Below are 21574 nucleotides of genomic sequence, written 5' to 3' on the forward strand. Positions count from 1 at the left end.
AGGAAGGACGTTCTTGCTATTGAGGGAGTGCAGCGAAGATTCACCAGACTGAATCCCGGGATAGCTGGACTGACATATGAGGAGAGACTGGATCGACTCGGCCTTTATGCACTGGAGTTTAGAAGGATGAGAGGGGACATCATAGAAACATAAAATTCTGACGGGACAGGACAGGTTCGATGCTGGAAGAATGTTCCCGATGTTGGGAAAGTCCAGAACCAGGGGTCACAGTCTACGGATAAGGGTAGGCCATTTAGGACCGAGATGAGGAGAAACTTCTTCACTCAGAGAGTTGTTAACCTGTGGAATTCCCTGCCGCAGAGAGTTGTTGATCCCAGTTCATTGGATATATTCAAGAGGGAGTTAGATATGGCCCTTACGGTTAAAGGGATCAAGGAATATGGAGAGAAAGCAGGAAAGGGGTACTGAGGGAATGATCAGCCCTAATCTTATTGAATGGTGGTGCAGGCTCAAAGGGCCGAATGGCCTACTCCTGCACCTATTTTCTATTTTTCTATGTTTCAAACTGTAGTAAAAAGCGAGAGAACAGCTCCGCAGGTCGGGCTATAAAAGAGCTGGAGCGGTGGTCCTGGGACATCGTGGCCCCCCAACCTGCGAGAGAACAGTTCTGCAGGTCGGCAAGTAAAAGAGCTGGAGTGACATATCACTTCAACCTCCAGCACGAGCTGCTGCAACGTATGCAACGATTTTGAGGTGGGCGACTGGGTGACGTCATCAAAATCCTGGTCGCCGTTTTGGAGCATGGGCAGGAACATCGATAGGGCCAGGTACAGAGAAGTGGGAAGGTCGGGGCGGATGAACGGCGAGTGTTTGTGGCGAGATGCAGTGAATGTTTCTGGTGGAGGAGCGGTAAGAGATCGTGGCGGAGGTGTGGCGAATGAGGGTACAGGGTCCAGAAGAGCCAAGGGCCCAGGGGCAGCATTGTGACATGTCTGCGCGCTAGGTCCATGCAGCAGAGCAGGTCTCCAGTCGTCTTGGTTAATCCTTGCTACTGGACCAAGACCTAGCTCTGTTGAGCCCGTGTGATGGCTGGTGTGCAATGGTCACCACACGTTAAAAAAATTCATGCACAGGCTCAATTGGAGTTCAGGACTGGAACATCGGGTCCTTCATCGAAACACCTGTGAACTCGTGGAAGCAAAAAAAGCATCCTGTTTCGAGGGACCGCCTATGATGATGAGTAAAAATTTGGAACTCTCTTCCCCAAAAAGTTGTTGAGGCTAGGTCAATTGAACATTTCAAAATTGAGATTGATATATTTTTGTTCGGTAAGGGATTAGGGATATGGAACCAAGGTGGGTAAATGGAGTTGAGGTACAGATCAGCCATGATTTAATTGAATGACAGAACAATCTCGAGGGGCTGAATGGCCTACTCCTGTTCCTATGTTTCAATAGTACCATAGTACAGTTGTAATAGTGTACCATTGTACTTTAGTAATTCTACAATTGGCTTGTAACTTCACGGTTTGCTGCAATAACTATTTGGGCCCTATTAGATCACAGGGAAAAATGATTTCAAATGTTTTTTGGCCATTTTGTGATTTCCACATTCCTGTCTCCCTAAATTCCCATCGCTGGCATTTTATCCACTCTATCCAGCCTCTGCTCTTTCCTGGGCTTCTTCTTCATTCAAGACCTGACCTCAGCTTCTACTCCTCTCCATCTCAGGTTTGCCTCCTCCTCGAGTAGTCCAACTCTGGCTGCCCTACCTACCTCCCTCCCATGTAGGCCACTCCTCTCACTGCAGCTCTGTTTCCTCCCTCACAATAGCTCTAGGTCCCATTCTCCCATGCTTCTGTTGCTGTTCCCCAGCCTCTCCGAAACTATAGACTCTTGTCCACTCACTGCACCAGTGCCTCTCAGTTTAGCATAGTAACAACCCACTGCAGAAGAGATCCTTGCTACCTCTTCAGAGAGCACTGCTCCCTCTCAGTCCCAGAGCCCTGAGGAGAAATATTGGGGCCTAGTGTTGGGGAGCAATGGGAAAGGGTTCACTCCTAAAAGTACTGTAAGGGAGGGAGTAGAGCTGGAGTAACAGGGATGGGCCTTGTTGAAAAGAGGGCAGCTGGAGCTGCAACACTTGGGTTTGGTCCCAGTGAGAGGGAGTGAGCAAATTGAGCAGAATTAGAGCACTTGGGGAGACAGGGAGAGGAGTGTGGAGAGGAGCAGGGGCACAGGGAGAGAGGGAGAGGAGTGGGAAGAGAGTGGGGACAGGAAGTCTCATGGTACCTGAAAATGTTTTTTTTGAACAATCTGGTGCATGCTAACCAAGTAACTCCTCAAACCATTCAAGAACATTGTAGGTTCAGTACAATATTGCAATCACACAGCTATTTTACTCTAATCGATAGACACACAGGAGTGCTCTACCCTCAGACACAGTCAAACTCCATTAATAATAAGTTATGGGATTGCTATTCTGAACATATAACTGGCCCAGTCTTGTCTGTGAATTGGAGGAGATTAATTTGAAGTATTTGGTGAGCTGTTGACTGCAACCAATGTTCGTGTCAATTGCAGGTGTCCATGGTTGATATTCCAATTGGACGGCCTGTCAGTGCAACAGAAGTAAAAGTTGGTGCAGTGCTGATGTTCTACCACTAGATTCCACTAGCATATTTAGTATTGACTAATTCACGGAACGTATACCAGGGATATCTAGGAGACAGCAGCATGACTGCGCCAACTTGTTCCACAGCATGGCGCCTTGGGGATGAAATTGGTCTTTGAAGTTCGCACAAAACGGGAGATAGCAAATCACCGGCCCGTTTTACACACATCCGATACTCTTTTCCATTCAAGCCCATAGAAAAAAAAAATCAGACCATAAATTCCTGGATCAGACATGTCAGTTCCCTTCACAATCCTGCCGCTGGATTCCTCGTGTCAAAACGCGAGATCTAGATCTGTTTGGATTTGCTTGTTGTTCTGCTACAGGATTGTGTTTAATAGCTCCATGGCAACGGTGGATTATCATCACTTACACATTGTGCTGACAGAGAGATTCGATGCAGATGAGGATTCGGATGTTATCGTGAGGTCTGCTGTGCCTCCTTCTCTGATGCTCTCTGTGTTCTGAAAAAAGAGGAAACGCATTGTTATCAGGGAATGCATGAAGATCCTCAACTCTGATGAGGGACTTCCAGCACAGTGCCACCCGCAGCAGAGACACGGGATCTGCACTGGAATGAAGTGACCCTTGTAACCTTTCACTCTGCTGCAGGAGCCCCACCATGGTCTTGCACGCTGCAGGGGCACAAAAGGATAAATTCCAGGCACTCTCAGCAGAAAGCTTTGCATGAAAGGCATGTGGCTCAAAGAATCAGCACTGCAGTGTGTGTCGCCCTATCTCTAGCCTCTGCTCCCCTCAAGTGACCCCCCCCTCGCCCCTCCATTAGGCATTCAGGATCTGTGAATTCATCCAAAAGATCCCAGCCCTCATTTTCCACAGAGTTCTCCCAATCTACTGTTTACGCTGTTTCTCGGGTGGGGTGGGGGAGGTCTGTTGATCTCCCACTGAAGAACCCCAACCCCCCCTCCCCCCGGAGGAAATTCCAGGTGCCTGTTTACCTGAAGACATTGTGGAGCAATTACTTGCTGTGGGCTGGCTTTGGTATATCAATGGCCAGATCCTTGGATTATAGACATCATGGCTGAGAGGAGCTGGATGGTGAGTCATGTGATTCCCTTCAAGACCTAGTATCCTTCTTGTCTCAGCATTTTCAAAATGTGCAATTTGTGGGATCAGCCTTTTTCAAAGAGCTGGGCAGTATTAGATTCTGCCTGAATGCAGTTCTATCCCCTCACTGAGACCTGTATTTGATAAGCAGTGAAGTAAAGACCACTAGGTTCCAGAGGCCCTGGTGCAAGGTGCGTAGTTCATCACACAACCTGCAATCTTCATCACTATCTGGATCTATCAAGAGATTGCTGGGAGAAAGAGTGCACTGCTACACCCGGGTAACACCAATAGTCACCACCTTTGCTCAACAGGTCCTCTCATTGCTGCCTGGAGGTAGCAGAAGGGCTCATAATAAGTCAGCGCAGTGACATTAGAAGGTTGCAGATGTGTTCCATAGAACAATGACATCAAAAGATACCTAAGTAAGCCAACTGGTGTGACAAATTCCAGTCCTATTGCTGATAATTGCTAGCTAGGTGTATTGTGTAGAGCATTGAGAGACCCCTCTACTTACAAGAGAGAGAATGCATCATTCCTAGTCTTGGATTTTACCCATCTGTAGTCAGCCTTGTTGTAACTTAGAATCATAGAGGTCGAAATTGATCAAAGGCAAGTTCTGCCACCTGCAAGAAAAGGTGAGATTTTTTTAACTTATTTTGCAGCGATTTTGTGTTAAAGGGTCCTCTGAAGGTTTAGTGTTTTTGTTTTTTATTTTTTGAACATTTTTGTTGTGTGTTCCCCCCTCCCTGGGCCCGACTCCAGCCTCGGAGTAATTTCCTCCAGGATTCCATTTGCTGCCCAGAAAAACCCCTACCGCCCAGAATCGGCATGTATAGGCAAGTTCCGCCCATTTACCGTCGAAAAGACCACTAAGATCCTGACGGTACTTTGGGCGGAACTTTGGTCAAAAAAGGAGGAAAAAAACGCCCGGCGGCAAAAATGGGTGTTACACGCCAATTCTGGCCGGTAGGGGGATTTCTGGACGGCAAATGGAATTCTGGAGGAAGTTACTCCATCGCTGGAGTTGGGCCCAGGGAGCGGGGAATGCACAAAAAAAATGTTCACAAAATAAAAAGCAAAAAAATCACAAAACCTTCAGAGTACCCTTTAACACAAAATCGCTGCAAAAGAAGTAAAAAAAAATCTCACTTACCTTTTCTTGCAGGCCTTCATACCGACCATCCAGGTAAGACCTGCTCCCTAGCGACGGACTTTTCTCCTGCAGAGGCGGAGGACCACTCGGATGAATCTCGGGCGGGAGCGGGCGGGAGGACATTTTTCCGGCGTTGTACGCTGGCGCACACATGAACGCTCCCCAGCGGTTCTTCCAAACCGCCGGCGTGAGGGCCTCACCAATCCCCCACGGAGGGGAGAGCACCGAAAAAAAACAGCGAAACAGCCGAGAAAACTCGGCGGAAGCCGGCGGTAGGACCATCAATTTCGGCCCCATAGAATCATCACTGCAGAGTAGGAGGCCATTCAGCCCGTCGAGTCCATGCTGGCTCTCTGCAAGAGCACTTCAGCTCATTCCACTCCCCCGCTGTCTCCCTGTAGCCCTACAATTGGTTTTCCTTCAGGTACTTATCCAATTCCCTTTTGAAAGCCACGATTGAATCTGCCTCCACCACCCTCTCAGGCAGTGCATTCCGGATCCTAACCACTCGCTACGTAAAAATGCTTTTCCTCAAGTCACCTTTGAATCTTCTGCCAATCACCCTCTGGTGTCCTCTGGTTCTCGGCACTTCCGGCAATGGGAACAGTCTCTCTCTATCTACTCTGTCTAGACCCCTCATGATTTTGACCACCTCTATCAAATCTCCTCTCAACCTTCTCTGCTCTAAGGAGAACAACCCCAACTTCTCCAATTTATCCACGCCACTGAAGGCCCTCATTCCTGGAACCATTCTTGTAAATATTTACTGCACACTCTCTATGGCCTTCACATCCTTCTCAAAGTACGATGCCCAGAATTGGACACAATACTCCAGTTGAGGTCGGACCAGTGTTTTATAAAGGTTCATCATAACTTCCTTGCTTTTGCACTCTATGCCTCTGTTTATGAAGCCCAGGATCCCTTTTTGCTTTCTGTACCGCTTTCTCAACCTGCCCTGCTACCTTCAATGATTTTTGCACATATACCCCCAGGTCTCTCTGTTCCTGCACCCCCTTTAGAATTGTACCCTCTAGTTTATATTGCCTGTCTTCCTACCAAAATGTATCACTTCGCACTTTTCTACATTTAGCTGAGTTGCAAATAGCAAGCATAAAAATGTCGACAATGTACGATTTCATTTGAATTGTAGCTCAAGACTTGGGGATGTTTAAATGTAAACTACAGCTGCTGTTTCTGATAAGATTTTCTCTGTTCCTTTGCCTTGGTGTGTAGAGGGAGGTGGTAGGCCTTCCTCTTGGAATTGAGCATGACTGGGAGAATGAAGAGCAGGACAAGCTGCTAGAAGAGGGAGGAGGAGGGGGGTGATGAGTGCTCTCAGCATTGTCTGCAGTATGGGGGCTGTTTCTCCTCAAAAGTTCCTTGTAAGATCTGCAGCAAGATTTCAGTGCTACTCTATTCTGCTGTAGACGACATCCATACCTCTCTCAGGGCATGCCATAATCAGGTCAGCCTGCTCCTCAACCTGAACCTGGAGGACCCCATTTCACTTCTTGTCGGAAGTGCTCAATTGAGCAACTATCAAGTTAACACTCGAAAGGACAGTTCTTATATGAGTGTGGAGGAGTTTGGTTTCTTGGTTTCCATGAACCCCTAGAGACTTTGTGCTGGAATGATAGACATTGGCCCTGAAATTCCGATTTGGCCTTCACGCGGGCATCTTAGAGAAAAAATCCGCACTTAACTTAAGCTGCTGCCCACATCCGCACTTCCGAGCCTGTGGCCTGAGCTGACTGCCAGTCACAGTGCGTGCACGTGGGGACGTGCGCAGTGCTGGAGCTAGCGTCACATGGCTCTGGGCAGCCAATCAGGTAAGGTATCATAATAATAGGAGTTCCGCAGGGTCCTAAACTCCTATTACTATGATTGTGATTGACCCAAAACACCATAAACACAGCACCAAACACCCAAAATAGTAATAAAAAATAGAAAATAATTACATTACATTCATTTAAATTAAAGTTATTAATGTCTTAAAAAAAAAAATTCCCGATTTTTAAAAAAGTTTTAAAAAATAAACTTACCATTGTGGGAAGGGTTTTTAATGATAATATATGTTTTAATAACTTTATTTTTTTATGCTTTTGTGTTTTTTAAAATACTTGCACCTGTTAAAAGTAGGCTATGCACCTGCTTTTTCAGGCGCAAGATTTTTGAGGACATTTGTAAGCGTAAATATCGGAAATTTACACTTACAAGTGTCCTCGCTCCCGCTCTGGCTACGATCTGTCAAGCCAGAAACTTGATAGATCGGAAATGCCGGTTTCCAGCGCATGCGCATTGCACGCTGGAAACTGGCATTTCCGATGCCTTCCCGGGTCCGTATGAACTCCGTACGAAACCGGGAGGCAGGAATTTCAGGGCCAATTTCCCCTTGGTTTTGTTTGATCTCAGCTACCTGCAGATGGTAACCCTCCTTAGAAGGATCACCCACTTGCTACCCTGTGCAATCAAACCTCTAGATTTCAATATTCTTTTGATGGTTTTCTTCTACTATCCATTTAACAACCATATTTAGAAAGGTTCTCCTTTCAGTTTGGCTCAGTAGGTAGCATTCCCACCTCTTCGTCACAAGATTGTGGTTTCAAGCTCCACTCGCTGTATGGCAGCCATTCTGCACACAGCACATAATCCAGGCTGGACACTTCAGTGCAGTACCGAGGGACTGCATCATTGTTGGACATGCTGGTTTTTGGATATGTAAAACCGAGACCTTGTCCATCTGTTCATTAGATTAAAAATCCCATGGCGGTGTTCGAAGAAGGGTGGGCAGTTTTCCGGGAGAATTGCACTGTCAGAGGTGCCGTCTTTTGGATGAGATGCACCACCGAGATCCCATCTGCTCTCTCAGGTGGACGTAAAAGATCCGATGGCACTCTCTCTCGAAGAAGAGCAGGTGAGTTATCCCCAGTGTCCTGGCCAATATTTACCCCTAAATTAACATCATTAAAACAAATTATCTGGTCATTATCTCATTGCTGTTTGTGGGAGCTTGCTGTGCACAAATTGGCTGCCGTGTTTCCTACATTACAACAGTAACTGCACTTCAAAAGCACTTCATTGGCTGTAAAGTACTTTAGAACATCCTGAGGTTCTGAAAGGTGCTATATAAATGCAAGACTTCTTTATTTTCTTATTAAGCGGCATGAAGGACCTCCCAACAGCGCTATTTAAGAGGATCAGCAAGTACTTACAGGTTAGTTGCTGGATTATTTCTTCTTGCTACTGGTGCAATTGTTTGTGTTTTTGGAGCTTTCCTATAGTTGCCTAAAGTTTCAATAGTCTGCAAGGAGTGGTCTGGCTGGTGCTAAACTTTTTTGGTCATTTAAAAGCTTGTGCTTAAAAAAGTTGCTTCCAGACATGGGTGGACTGGTAGGCCTTCCTCTTGGAATTGAGCATGACTGGGAGAATGAAGAGAGGCCACGCAGAGCAGGACAAGCTGCTAGAAGAGGGAGGAGGAGTGCTCTCAGCGGGCAGCCATATCCACAGAGGGTCTTTAGGGAGTAATTTTCTGACCTCAACCTCAGCGACGATCAATGCTTGAGATGTCTTCGCTTCACAAAAGAGGCGCGACTGAAATCTGCCAACTGCTGTAGCCACAACTACAACCTCAAAGCAGGGCAAGGACTGCATTGTCTGTGGCTGTCAAGGTCACCATGGCTCTTAACTTTTATGCAATTCGCTCCTTCCAGGCTGCTGCTGGAGCTTTTAGCAGCATCTCAGCTTGCAGTGCACTGCTGCATAAGGGAGGTCACCGAGGCTCTCTATACAGCTTCAGGCAACAACTTTCCCTCTTGCCAGAGACAAGCAAGCAGAGTAAGCACAAGGGTTTGCACAGATGGCAGGTGCTGGGTGCCATTGGCTGTACGCACATTGCTTTGCGTGCGCCTCATGTGAACTCTGCCATTTTCATGAACCGAAAGGGATTCCACTCCCTCAATGTATAGCCACTGGAGTACATCATGCAGGTCAATGCCCGGTATCCTGGAAGTCGGCACAATTCCTTCATTCTGTGGCAGTGCTCTGTGTCACCTATACTTCAACCACCATGGCAAGTCAAAGGCTGGCTACTGGGCGGCAAGGGTTATCCACTCCTAGAAACATAGAAACATAGAAAATAGGTGCAGGAGTAGGCCATTCGGACCTTCGAGCCTGCACCACCATTCACTAAGATCATGGCTGATCATTCCCTCAGTACCCCTTTCCTGCTTTCTCTCCATATCCCTTGATCCCTTCAGCCGTAAGTGCCATATCTAACTCCCTCTTGAATATATCCAATGAACTGGCATCAACAATTCTCTGCGGTAGGGAATTCCACAGGTTAACAACTCTCTGAGTGAAGAATTTTCTCCTCATCCCAGTCCTAAACGGCCTACCCCTTATCCTAAGACTGTGTCCCCTGGTTCTGGACTTCCCCAACATCGGGAACATTCTACCAGCATCTAACCTGTCCCGTCCCATCAGAATTTTATATGTTTCTATGAGATCCCCTCTCATCCTTCTAAACTCCAGTGTATAAAGGCCCAGTTGATCCAGTCTCTCCTCATATGTCAGTCCTGCCATCCCGGGAATCTTTCTGGTGAACCTTCGCTGCACTCCCTCAATAGCAAGAACGTCGTTCCTCAGATTAGGAGACCAAAACTGAACACAATATTCCAGGTGAGGCCTCACCAAGGCCCTGCACAACTGCAGTAAGACCTCCCTGCTTCTATATTCAAATCCCCTAGCTAAGAAGGCCAACATACCATTTGCCTTCTTCACCGCCTGCTGTACCTGTATGCCAACTTTCAATGACTGATGAACCATGACACCCAGGTCTCGTTGCACCTTCCCTTTTCCTAATCTGCCGCCATTCAGTTAATATTCTGTCTTCGCGTTTTTGCTCCCAAAATGGATAACCTCACATTTATCCACATTATACTGCATCTGCCATACATTTGCCTACTCACCTAACCTGTCCAAGTCACCCTGCAGCCTCCTAGCGTCCTCCTCACAGCTCACACCGCTACCCAGTTTAGTGTCATCTGCAAACTTGGAGATATTTCACTCAATTCCTTCATCCAAATCGTTAACGTATATTGTAAAGAGCTGGGGTCCCAGCACTGAGCCCAGCGGCACCCCACTAGTCACTGCCTGCCATTCTAAAAAGGATCCATTTATCCTGACTTTCTGCTTCCTGTCTGTCAACCAGTTCTCTATCCACGTCAGGACATTACCCCCAATACTATGTGCTTTAATTTTGCACACCAATCTCTTGTGTGGGACCTTGTCAAAAGCCTTTTGAAAGTCCAAATGCACCACATCCACTGGTTCTCCCTTGTCCACTCTACTAGTTACATCCTCCAAAAATTCCAGAAGATTTGTCAAGCATGATTTCCCCTTCATAAATCCATACTGACTTGGACCGATTCTGTCACTGCTTTCCAAATGCGCTTCAATTTCATCCTTAATAATTGATTCCAACATTTTCCCCATTACTGATGTCAGGCTAACCTGTCTATAATTACCCGATTTCTCTCTCCCTCCCTTTTTGGGGTTACATTAGCTACTCACCAGTCCATAGGAACTGATCCAGAGTCGATAGACTGTTGGAAAATGATCATCAATGCATCCACTATTTCTAGGGCCACTTCCTTAAGTACTCTGGGATGCAGACTATTAGGCCCCGGGGATTTATCGGCCTTCAATTCCATCAATTTCCCTAACATAATTTTCCGCCTAATAAGGATAACCTTCAGTTCCTCCTTCTCACTAGACCCTCGGTCCCCTAGTACTTCCGGAAGGTTATTTGTGTCTTCCTTCGTGAAGACAGAACCAAAGTATTTGTTCAATTGGTCTGCCATTTCTTTGTTCCCCATTATAAATTCACCTGAATCTGACTGCAAGGGACCTATGTTTGTCTTCACTAATCTTTTTCTCTTCATATATCTATAGAAGCTTTTGCAGTCAGTTTTTATATTCTCGGCAAGCTTCTTCTCGTACTCTATTATCCCCCTCTTAATTAAACCCTTTGTCCTCCTCTGCTGAATTCTAAATTTCTCCCAGTTCTCAGGTTTGTTGCTTTTTCTGGCCAATTTATATGCCTCTTTCTTGGATTTAACACTATCCTTAATTTCTCTTGTTAGCCACGGTTGAGCCACCTTCCCCTTTTTATTTTTTACTCCAGACAGGGATGTACAAGTTCATCCATGTGATCGTTAAATGTTTGCCATTGCCTATTCACCGTCAACCCATTAAGTATCATTTGCCAGTCTATTCTAGCCAATTTACGTCTCTAACCATCGAAGTTACCTTTCCTTAAGTTCAGGACCCTAGTTTCTGAATTAACTGTGTCACTCTCCATCTTAATAAAGAATTCTACCATGTTATAGTCACTCTTCCCCAAGGGGCCTCGCACAACAAGATTGCTAATTAGTCCTTTCTCATTACACAACACCCAGTCTAGGATGACCAGCCCTCTCGTTGGTTCCTCAACATATTGGTCGAGAAAACCATCCCTAATACACTCCAGGCATTGCTACCAGTTTGGTTAACCCAATCAATATGTAGATTAAAGTCACCCATGATAGCTGCTGTACCTTTATTGCATGCATCCCTAATTTGTTGTTTGATGCTGTCTCCAACCTTACTACTACTGTTTGGTGGTCTGTACACAACTCCCACTAGCGTTTTCTGCCCCTTGGTATTCCGTAGCTCCACCCATACCAATTCCAAATCATCCAAGCTAATGTCCTTTCTTACTATTGCATTAATTTCCTCTTTAACCAGCAATGCCACCCCGCCTCCTTTTCCTTTCTGTCTATCGTTCCTAAATGTTGAGTACCCCTGGATGTTGAGTTCCCAGCCTTGGTCACCCTGGAGCCATGTCTCTGTGATGCCAATTACATCATACCCGTTTACTGCTATCTGTGCAGTTAATTCGTCCACCTTATTCTGAATACTTCTCGCATTGAGGCACAGAGCCTTCAGGCTTGCCTTTCTAACACACTTTTCCCCTTTAGGATTTTGTTGTAATGTGGCCCTTTTTGCTTTTTGCCTTAGGTTTCTCTGCCCTCCACTTTTACTTTTCTTCTTTCTATCTTTTGCTTATACCCCCATTCTACTTCCCTCTGTCTCCCTGCATAGATTCCCATCCCCCTGCCATATTACTTTAACTCCTCCCAACAGCACTAGCAAACATTCCCCCTAGGACATTGGTTCCGGTCCTGCCCAGGTGCAGACCATCTGGTTTGTCCCAGGAATTTGACCAATGTCCCAGGAATTTGAATCCCTCCCTTCTGCACCACTCCTCAAGCCACGTATTCATCTGAGCTATCCTGTGATTCCTACTCTGACTCACACGTGGCACTGGTAGCAATCCTGAGATTACTACTTTTGAGGTCCTACTTTTTAATTTAGCTCCTAGCTCCCTAAATTCGCCTCATAGAACCTCATTCCGTTTTTTACCTATATCGTTGGTACCTATATGCACCACAACAACTGGCTGTTCACCCTCCCTTTTCAGAATGCCCTGCACCCTCTCTGAGACATCCTTGACCCTTGCACCAGGGAGGCAACATACCATCCTGGAGTCTCGGTTGCGGCTGCAGAAACGTCTATCTGTTCCCCTTACGATTGAATCCCCTATCACTATAGCTCTCCCATTCTTTTTCCTGCCCTCCCGTGCAGCAGAGCCATCCACGGTGCAATGAACTTGGCTGCTGCTGCCCTCCCCTGATGAATCATGCCCCCTAACAGTACCCAAAGCGGTGTATCTGTTTTGCAGGGGGATGACCACAGGGGACCTCTGCACTACCTTCCTTGCACTGCTCCTCCTGTTGGTCATCCATTCCCTATCTGGCTGTGTACCCTTTACCTATGGTGAGACCAACTCACTAAACCTGCTATTCACGTCATTCTCAGCATCGTGGATGCTTCAGAATTCATCCACCCGCAGCTCCAGTGCCGCAATGCGGTCCGTCAGGAGCTGCAGGCGGATGCACTTCCCGCACATGTAGTCGTCAGGGACACCGGAAGTGTCCCTGACTTCACACATAGTACAGGAGGAGCATGACACGTGTCCAAGCTGTCCTGCCATGACTTAACCCTTAGATAAACTTAAATTGGCAACAAGAAGGCTAAAGGTTGCTTACTGATATAGAAAAGAAAAAGAAAAACTACTTACCAATCACCAGCCAATCACTTACCCCCTTGGCTGTGACATCACCTTTCGATTTCTTTCTACTTCTTTTTTGCGTCCCTGCGGCTGCTGCACCACAGCTGGGCCTCCTCGACGCCCCGCTCCACCTCTCTGACGTCCCGCTGGCCTCTCGAACAGCCAACGCTCCTGTTGGGCATTTTGTAGGCCTCCTCGACGTCCCGCTCCGCCTCCTGACTCCCCGCTGGTTTCTCGAACTGCCGACGCTCCTGTTGGCATTTTGTAGGTCTCCTTGATGTCCTGCTCCACCTCCTGACTCCCTGCTGGCCTCCTGATACGGCTCATGACTCCGGTCCGGAACCCACGCACACATGTGTACAACAGGCCTACAATGAGAGTCATGCTGCCACAATAATCATCATTATCATCATCATAGGCAGTCCCTCGAAATGAGGATGACTTGCTTCCATGCTAAAAAGGGATGAGTTCACAGGTGTTTCAATGAAGGACCTAATATTCCGGATCCCAAACTACATATTGTAGGGTGGGAGATGCCTGTGTGTGGATTTTTTTAACGTGTGGTGGCTGTTGCACATCAGCCACCACATGGGTTGACAGAGCTAGGTCTTGGTCGAGTGGCAAGGGTTAACCAGGACAACTGGAGACCTGCTGTGCTGCACGGACCTAGTGCGCACACATATCGCAGTGTGGGCTGGCCCGTGCTGCCCCTGGGCCGTAGCCTCTTCTGGCCTCAAACTCATGCTTCTCCCGGGTCCCGATCACATCCCTCTACATTCTCTCGCCGCTCCTTCACCCCAATCTCGCCGCTCCTGCTGTGTCTGCCCACGCTCCAATCACCGACCTGGAACTTGATGACGTCCCTCTTTGCTGCCGTCACCATCCTGCACCAGCTCGCACTGTACCTTGGTATGCCACCACGCTGCCCATGGCCGCCGCTCACCGCACCATTTATGGCCCCGACCTGCCGCTGATGGTCTCTCACAGGTCGAGGCCGCCACGTCTGCCACAAAGAACATTAAATAACACACCATTGGCGTCCTCAAGCAACACTTCCGCTACCTGGACTGCTCTGGAGGAGCCCTGCAGTACTCAGCTGCATAGCCGGGACATTATGACGGAACAGCCTTTCCCACCACCTAACAACAGGTGAAAAACTAAAGAGCATGAGGAGGAGGAAGTGGTGGTGGAGGAGATACAACAGGAAGTGAACCAACAGGAAGTGAAGGAACAGGAAGAGGGAGGCTACAATGTAGACAGCCCTTTTCTGCCTGGATTCTATGTGATCAAATAATCAATCGATACCACACCTCCCTATTCACCAATAGGCCCACGCTCCTTACCTTTCCTCTATCACTGACCATCACATCATTCTTTTTCCCACAATACAAAAATTAAAACCACCAGAAAATTCACATTCCAATCCAAATTTATAAATGCAATCATGTTATAATGCATCCAAAAATAAACTAATCATCCTTGTACATGCCCTTAGTGCCTCTCCCATGTGACTTTGCCATTCCTAGTGCTCCTACGAGGTGCTTCCCCAGCATGTCTGGTGAAAGACTTCTGATCACCAATTGAGGAGATTGCAGATGGCCTTGGAGGGTGACCTCAAGCAGCTCTGGGCCTAGATAGGACGGCTTCAGACTGCTCCATCTCGGCCTGGGCTGGCTAGCTGACAGGCAGAGTGGCAGGGGTGGGTGGACGAATATTGTCATCCTGAGAGAGGACAGCAGGTTCATGCTCCATGGAGCCACTGCCACTCTCCTGGGGCGGTGTCTCAGCAATCCTGCTGATCTGTTGGAGAACTGTTTGAGCAGTATACAGAGCCATGATGCAAGAAGTCAGAGCTTGCAAGGCAGAAGTCTGATCTTCCACTGCAGCACTCAGACCTTTAACGGAAGCTGTTTCTGCTGTAATGGAAGGTGTAACATTGGCCAATGCTGCATTATGGTGGCTTCCATGTGTGCTGATGGAGGTGGCCACCCGTTCCATGTTGGAAAGGATAAGCACCAGGTTCTGCGCAAAGGCCTGTGCCCAGTTGCTGCTGGACTCCTCCATGCTCCTTGACATTGAGCACAGGCTTTCGGTCAGCCTTTCCAGTGCACCAAGCATTTGGGTGTGTATACGCATCAGCCTTCTTCTGTAGCCTGGCCCATCAAAGTCCTCATCTGAGTCCTCTGCAGCAGAACTAGTGTGCGACTTTGCCCTCCACTGAGCTGGCACCTGCACTGTCCTTTCACCCCCCTGGCTCCTGCGCATTTGTATCAATATCTCACCTCCTCTGTCCTAGCCTCTAAAATACACAGTGTCAGCATCTGAACTGGTGGCTGCAACCTTAAGATCGAGTGATGGTCTCTCTTCATCGTCACTGTCTTTTTCCTCTTCCTTCACTGACTGGAAAGGCTCCAGTCCTTGGGTATTTGAAATGAAAAAGGGACAAGGGTTGGGTTGTGGTGAGGGGAGAGGAGAAAGTAAGAACTGCAGCCTCTCAGGGATGAGGGGAAGTGGGATGAGAGAAGGAGGATTAGGTATGCAGATACTCTCATCATCGATCCCTTCAGCCCCTCCAGTGACCAGGGCCTCAGTGATGCCCCTTCCATGATGGCCAGCACTGTCTCCTCGATGGGGGTTAGAACATGCAGGCACGCTTGTCCTCCTTCACTTCTTTGCTTCTGCCTGCTGTTATGCGCCATGTTCTCCTGCAATAAAGAGAGAAGTGTGTCAGTGATTTATGTTTGGGTGATGTGGCTGTCGTGGTTGAATAGCTGCCAGTGTCTGTGATCTATGAGCTGTTGGTGCCAAGGGTTGCAACAGTGCTAAGTGTGTGAGGGTGAGGTAAAGCATATGAATGTTAGGGTTGGGTACTGATTGTTGAGCATTGGATGAGCCTATTGGTGCAGTTGGTGGGATATGCCATTTGAAGATGAACTCACTTACCTTGGCAACTCGTGTAAGATCATTAAACTTCTTCCTGCACTGTATCCCTTTATTTGGAGCAACACCCCTGGCATTGACCTCCACCACTACTTCTTCCCACTGTCTCCTGAGCAGCCATCTGGAGGGCCTCCTGCCCCACTGCGGATACAGGACGTCTCTTCTCCTTTCCACCTCTTCCATCAAGACCTCCAATGCAGTGTCTGAAAACCTTGCCGTTCGCTCTCTTGCATGTTCAGCCAATGCTCAAAGTATCACAGCACAGCTCCAGTTTTCAAATGACTCCCACCATTTCTTGCGGCCACAATGTACTTCCCCTGTAAGAGGTGCAGGCCTATAAGTAACACTAGCCACTCGTGATAATGGGCCACCAGCTACTGCATGCAGTCAATGAACAGCGTGGGTAGTGCTGGCTGCATGCAGCACTCATGTAAAGCAGCAAGCAACAGGAATTTATCATGCTGCCTGCACCGCACTAAGTGGGTATGGGTTAATCCAGTACTGTGATTCCCGTGCTCATTTTCGAGGGTTTGCCAATTTCTCCCCCATTGTGTACAAAAGCAAGGACGTTATGCTAAATACTTTTAAATCACTGGTTAGGCCTTAGCTGGAGTATTGTGTCCAAGTCTTGGGCACCACACTTTAGGAAGGATGTCAAGGCCTTGGAGAGGGTGCAGAGCACATTTACTCGAAAGATACCAGGGTTGAGGGTCTTCAGTTATATGGAGAGACTGGAGAAGCTGGGGTTGTTCTCCTTAGCACAGAGAAGAATAAGTTGAGATTTAATAAAGGTGCTCACAATTATGGGGGGTTTTGATAGCGCAAGTAGAGAGAAACTATTTCCACTGGCAGAAATTTCAGTTACCAGAGGACACAGTTTTTTTAACGCAGCAAGTTATGATCTGGAATGGTAGTGGAAGCAGATTCAATAGTAACTTTCAGAAAGGAATTGGATAAATACTTAAAAAGGAAAATTTGCAGGGTATGGAAAAAGTGCAGAGGAATGGGGCTTATTCAAAGAGCCGGCACAGGCACAATGGGCCGATTGGCCTCCTTTTGTGTTGTATGATTCTATGAGAGAAGACATTTGTTGATGAATCTTCCATCAACGTATAATATTTTCCAATAACATTTATCTGGACGGCTTTGGATTCTCCTAACTGGTTTCTGATATGATCGAAAATGAGTGGACCTCGCTCCCCTTTTATAGGTAAGAAATAGAAGAACTTGGCCAGATCAAGGAATGTGCAAACTAATGATTAAATTTGGCAAGTACCTTATGTCACAGAGAATATAATGGGGGGAAAATTGCGGTCGGAGGCTTCCTTCGTACGAACGCCTCCGACCTGAAAAGAATCTAGGAAAGTGCCTGGTGGGCCCGGTGCTCTAGATTCGCTGCACAGCGTAAGGGAAGATGTCTTTCAGGTACGTACGTACATGCTGGAGTCACGTGGGCCTGGACCACCAATCACGATGCAGTATTCTCATTGATAAAAATGGGAACTCCGTCTGTACGAATTCCCATCACTATCAATGAGAATAATCACCTCAAACACCGAAACACAACATAATAAACAAATAAAATACCTCACATATTTAAAATTAATTCAAATTAAATGTAATTAAATGTTTTAAATAAAATTATCTATTTTGGGGATTTTTTTTTAATGTGTTTTAATACGGTTAAAAATAAACTTACCTTAGTGGACATAGTTTTTAATATAAAAATTAAGTGTTTAAATTTAATTTTTATATGTTTTAAAAGTGTTACGCTGGTAAAGGTAAGCTATGCGCCTGCTTTCACCAGGCATAAGAGTTTGAAGGACATTCACTGGGCAAATAGCCCAATCTCTCCTGCACGGATGTCCTTCTCCCGGGGATACGGAGGATCTGTCGAGATCTGACCAATCGGAAAAGCCGATTTTCGGTGCATCCGCATCACATTGCGTGTGCACTTTGTACGGACTCGGCAAGGCCGGAATTTTTGGCCCATTTACTAATTTAAATTTACTCTGTGTATACAGTAATCTATATAACAAAGGTATACAGCAGATCTTTTCCCTATTAGTCTTGGAACAGAGATTGCCTCTGTTAGAAGAGATAAAATGCCAAACATCAATAGTAGAGAAAAGTTCTAAACTGAGAAATTGTTACAACATCAAACACCGAACCTCCAGATTTAGAGAATCAAACACACTGAACCCCCAGAGTTAGAGAATTAAACACTGAACCCCCAGAGTTAGAGAATCAAACACTGAGCCCCCAGAGTTAGAGAATTAAACACTGAACCCCAGAGTTAGAGAATCAAACACTGAACCCCCAAAGTTAGAGAATCAAACACTGAACCCCCAGAGTCAGAGAATCACACACTGAACCCCCAGAGTTAGAGAATCAAACACACTGAACCCCCAGAGTTAGAGAATCACACACTGAACCCCCAGAGTTAGAGAATCAAACACTGAACACCCAGAGTTAGAGAATCAAACACACACTAAGCTGAAAGGACATTTTGACTTTGTGTGATTGTGTAAAACGAATGTTAGTAAATTAGCTGCCCCTTTTTATATCTATTCTTGGGAGATAAAAATAAGGAAAGATGTAAAACAGTTTTACACTATTGCACAAATTCAAAATGTACCACGCTGTGTGTTGGTGAATCAAACACATAGTATGGTGAGAGGTATTGCAGTAAACCCACAGCACCCATGGCAGTGTTACTGCATTAAACCCCCCAAACTGAGAGAATGAGAGAGGCACATCATCAAACACACACCATCCAAGAGACAGAATGAGATACATCAATAAATGTACCAAACCACGAGAGTGACTGAGAGAGCGATAGATATTATCACACACACCAAGTTCAGGGAGAGTTACTGTACCGGCAGACACCATCATGAGATAGAGCTACTGCCAGTTCCTATTTTTCTGTTGCTCATAATATGAACATATTTTCAATTGTTTATGCTTCGAATTCACTTTGTTGATACCCTGGAAAAAACTTTTCCGACTCTTACAATGACACTTATGAACTCCCAACTGTTCAGCCTTTGGACATTCATTCACCATGACATTTCTGCAGCTACCGATCTACTCAATCACACACTCACCACCACCTTTGATGTCCGAGTCCCTGTTAAAACAATTAGGGGCCGAAATTGCCCCCCCCGCCCAAAATGGGGCGCTCCCATCCCGCTTTGTGTGTTTTACCACCACGGTGGTTGAGGTCGCCTCTTGAACGACATTCCGCCCTTTGTCTTTTTCAGTTGGATCCGGAAGTCGCTCTTAATGGGGGCGGTGACTACACTAAAGGGGCGGAAGTTGGGGGCGGTGTGTATTCATCACCGTGATGATGTCATTACGGCGCCTCTCACTTAAAGGGGAGAGCCTTCGCGATTTTAAAATTTTGGCCCCCTGGGCCACTAGAGTGGATTTCGGCCGACCAAGAGGGGGTGACAGGCTGCTTTTGGTGGTCCGACCGAATCCGGGAGCATAATTGTCAGGCCGATATGGTAGTCGGCCAACAAAGAAAAACATGGTGGCAGCAGCAGTAGGTCCTCCCCTTTAATGGGAGCCGTGCCGCTAATGCAAAAGGCCACAGCTTCACTCGACCATCTGGTAAAAGCTTGTTTCGGCACCGCCGGGCAGGCCGAAGGTTTTCACAGCTAAATTTTCATGGGGGGGTTAGATTGGCGGTGAGCACTGTGATGACGCACTTAACATAGATCGGCAGCAGCGGAGTGGTAGTGGGGGGGGAGCGGGTCACCGCCAGGATAACACAAGAGCGCAATTTTGATAATGGCGGCCAGTACACGAAAAGTCGACAGCTGTTGGACTCCGCAGCGTGGCTGCCAATTTTCGGTGTTAATGGACCTTAATGAAGGCGGAAATTTTGGCCCCTTACTCCCTCTCACCCAGGCCGTTCACCCTGGTACAGTCCTGATCTTCGCTCCCTTAAGTCCAAGGAATGCAGACTTGAATGGATATTGTGGATAACTGGTTTAGCTATTGACCGCCAGATATGGCAGGACCACATAAAGTATTATCGGGTCTTGCTCTCATCTGTCAAAATCGCTCTCTATTCCAGAATCATTCTGGAATAAAGAAATAAACCCTTGCTTCTATTCTCCACTGCTAACCGTCTTTTTAAGCCCCTCTCTCCAGTCTCCACCCTCACCTCCGACAATAAGTGTGAGGAACTCATTGACTTCTTTGTCTCTAAGATTGAGACCATCCGTTCAGCTGCCTCTGCCTCTTCCTTTCCTTCCCCTAGCCCACCGAGCCAAACTTCCTCTCAGGATTCCCCCTGCCCTAGCCCTGAATACACATCTTTCTCCAGTTTCTCTCCGATCTCCCCTCATGACCTTTCCGAGCTCATCCTGTTCATGGGACCCACTTCCTGCTCCCTTTACCCTATTCCCACCAAACTGCTGACCACCCAACTTCCTGTTCTGGCTCCCATGTGAGCTGACATTGTTAATGGTTCCCTCTCCCTCAAATCTGCCGTCATCACCTCTCTCTCAAAAAACCAACACTCGACCCATCCATCCTTGCAAACTACCGCCCCATCTCCAACCTGCCTTTCCTCTCCAAAGACCTTGAACATGTTGTTGCCTCCCAAATCTGTGCCCACCTTTCCTGCAATTCCATGTTTGAATCACTCCAATATAGTTTCCGCGCCTGCCACAGTACCGAAATGGCGCTCATCAAAGTCACAAATTACATTGTTTGTGACTGTGACAAAGGCAAATTATCCCTCCTCGTTCATCTCGACTTGTCTGCAGCCTTTGACACGGTTGATCACTCCATCCTCCTCCAACACCTCTCCACTGTTGTCCAGCTGGGTGGGACTACACTCGCCTGGTTCCATTCTTATCTATCTAATTGTTGCCAGAGAATCACTTGCAATGGCTTCTCTTCCCACTCCCGCATCATTACCTCCGGTGTCCCCCAAGGATCTATCCTTGGCCCCCTCTTATTTTTCTTCTACATGTTGCTACATGGGCGACATCATCCGAAAACAGTATCAGTTTCCACATATATGCTGATGACACCCAGCTCTACCTCACGACCCCATCTGTCAACCCCTCCACGGTCTCTAAATTGTCAGACTGCTTGTCCAGTTCTGGATGAGCAGAAGTTTACTCCAATTGAATATTGGGAAAGCCAAAGCCATTGTTTTCTGTTCCCGCCACAAACTCCGTTCCCTAGACACTGCCTCCATCACTCACCCAACTTCTATCTGAGGCTGAACCAGATTGTTCACAACCTTGGAGTCATATTTGACCCTGAAATTAGCTTTCGACCACATATCCGCAGCATAACTAAGACCGCTTATTTCCACCTCCGGAGCATCGCCTGTCTTTGCTCTTGCCTCAGTTTATCTGCTGCTAAAGCCCTCATCCATGCCTTTATTACCTCTAGACTTGACTATTCTAATGCACTCCTGGCTGGCCTCCCACATTCTACACTGCATAAATTAGAGGTGATCCAAAACTCGGCTGCCTTTGTCCTAACTCGCTCCAAGTCCCGCTCACACATCACCCCTGTGCTCGCTGACCTACATTGGCTTCCGGTTAAGCAACACCTCAATTTCAAAATTC

At 47.0% G+C, this 21574-nt stretch overlaps 1 protein-coding gene across 1 annotated transcript in view; it reads right to left on the bottom strand.

The window, feature by feature from the left end:
* LOC139265263 (adipolin-like) overlaps nt 1-21574 on the bottom strand; it is a 100714-nt gene that overhangs the window by 23266 nt on the left and 55874 nt on the right. Inside the window, exon 6 of the mRNA XM_070882204.1 lies at nt 3008-3098. Coding sequence (XP_070738305.1) covers nt 3008-3098 — 91 coding nt within the window. The remainder of the gene's footprint in view (nt 1-3007; nt 3099-21574) is intronic.

This window comes from Pristiophorus japonicus, chromosome 6 (genome assembly GCF_044704955.1).
Source record: "Pristiophorus japonicus isolate sPriJap1 chromosome 6, sPriJap1.hap1, whole genome shotgun sequence".
NCBI classification, from domain to species: Eukaryota; Metazoa; Chordata; class Chondrichthyes; family Pristiophoridae; genus Pristiophorus; species Pristiophorus japonicus.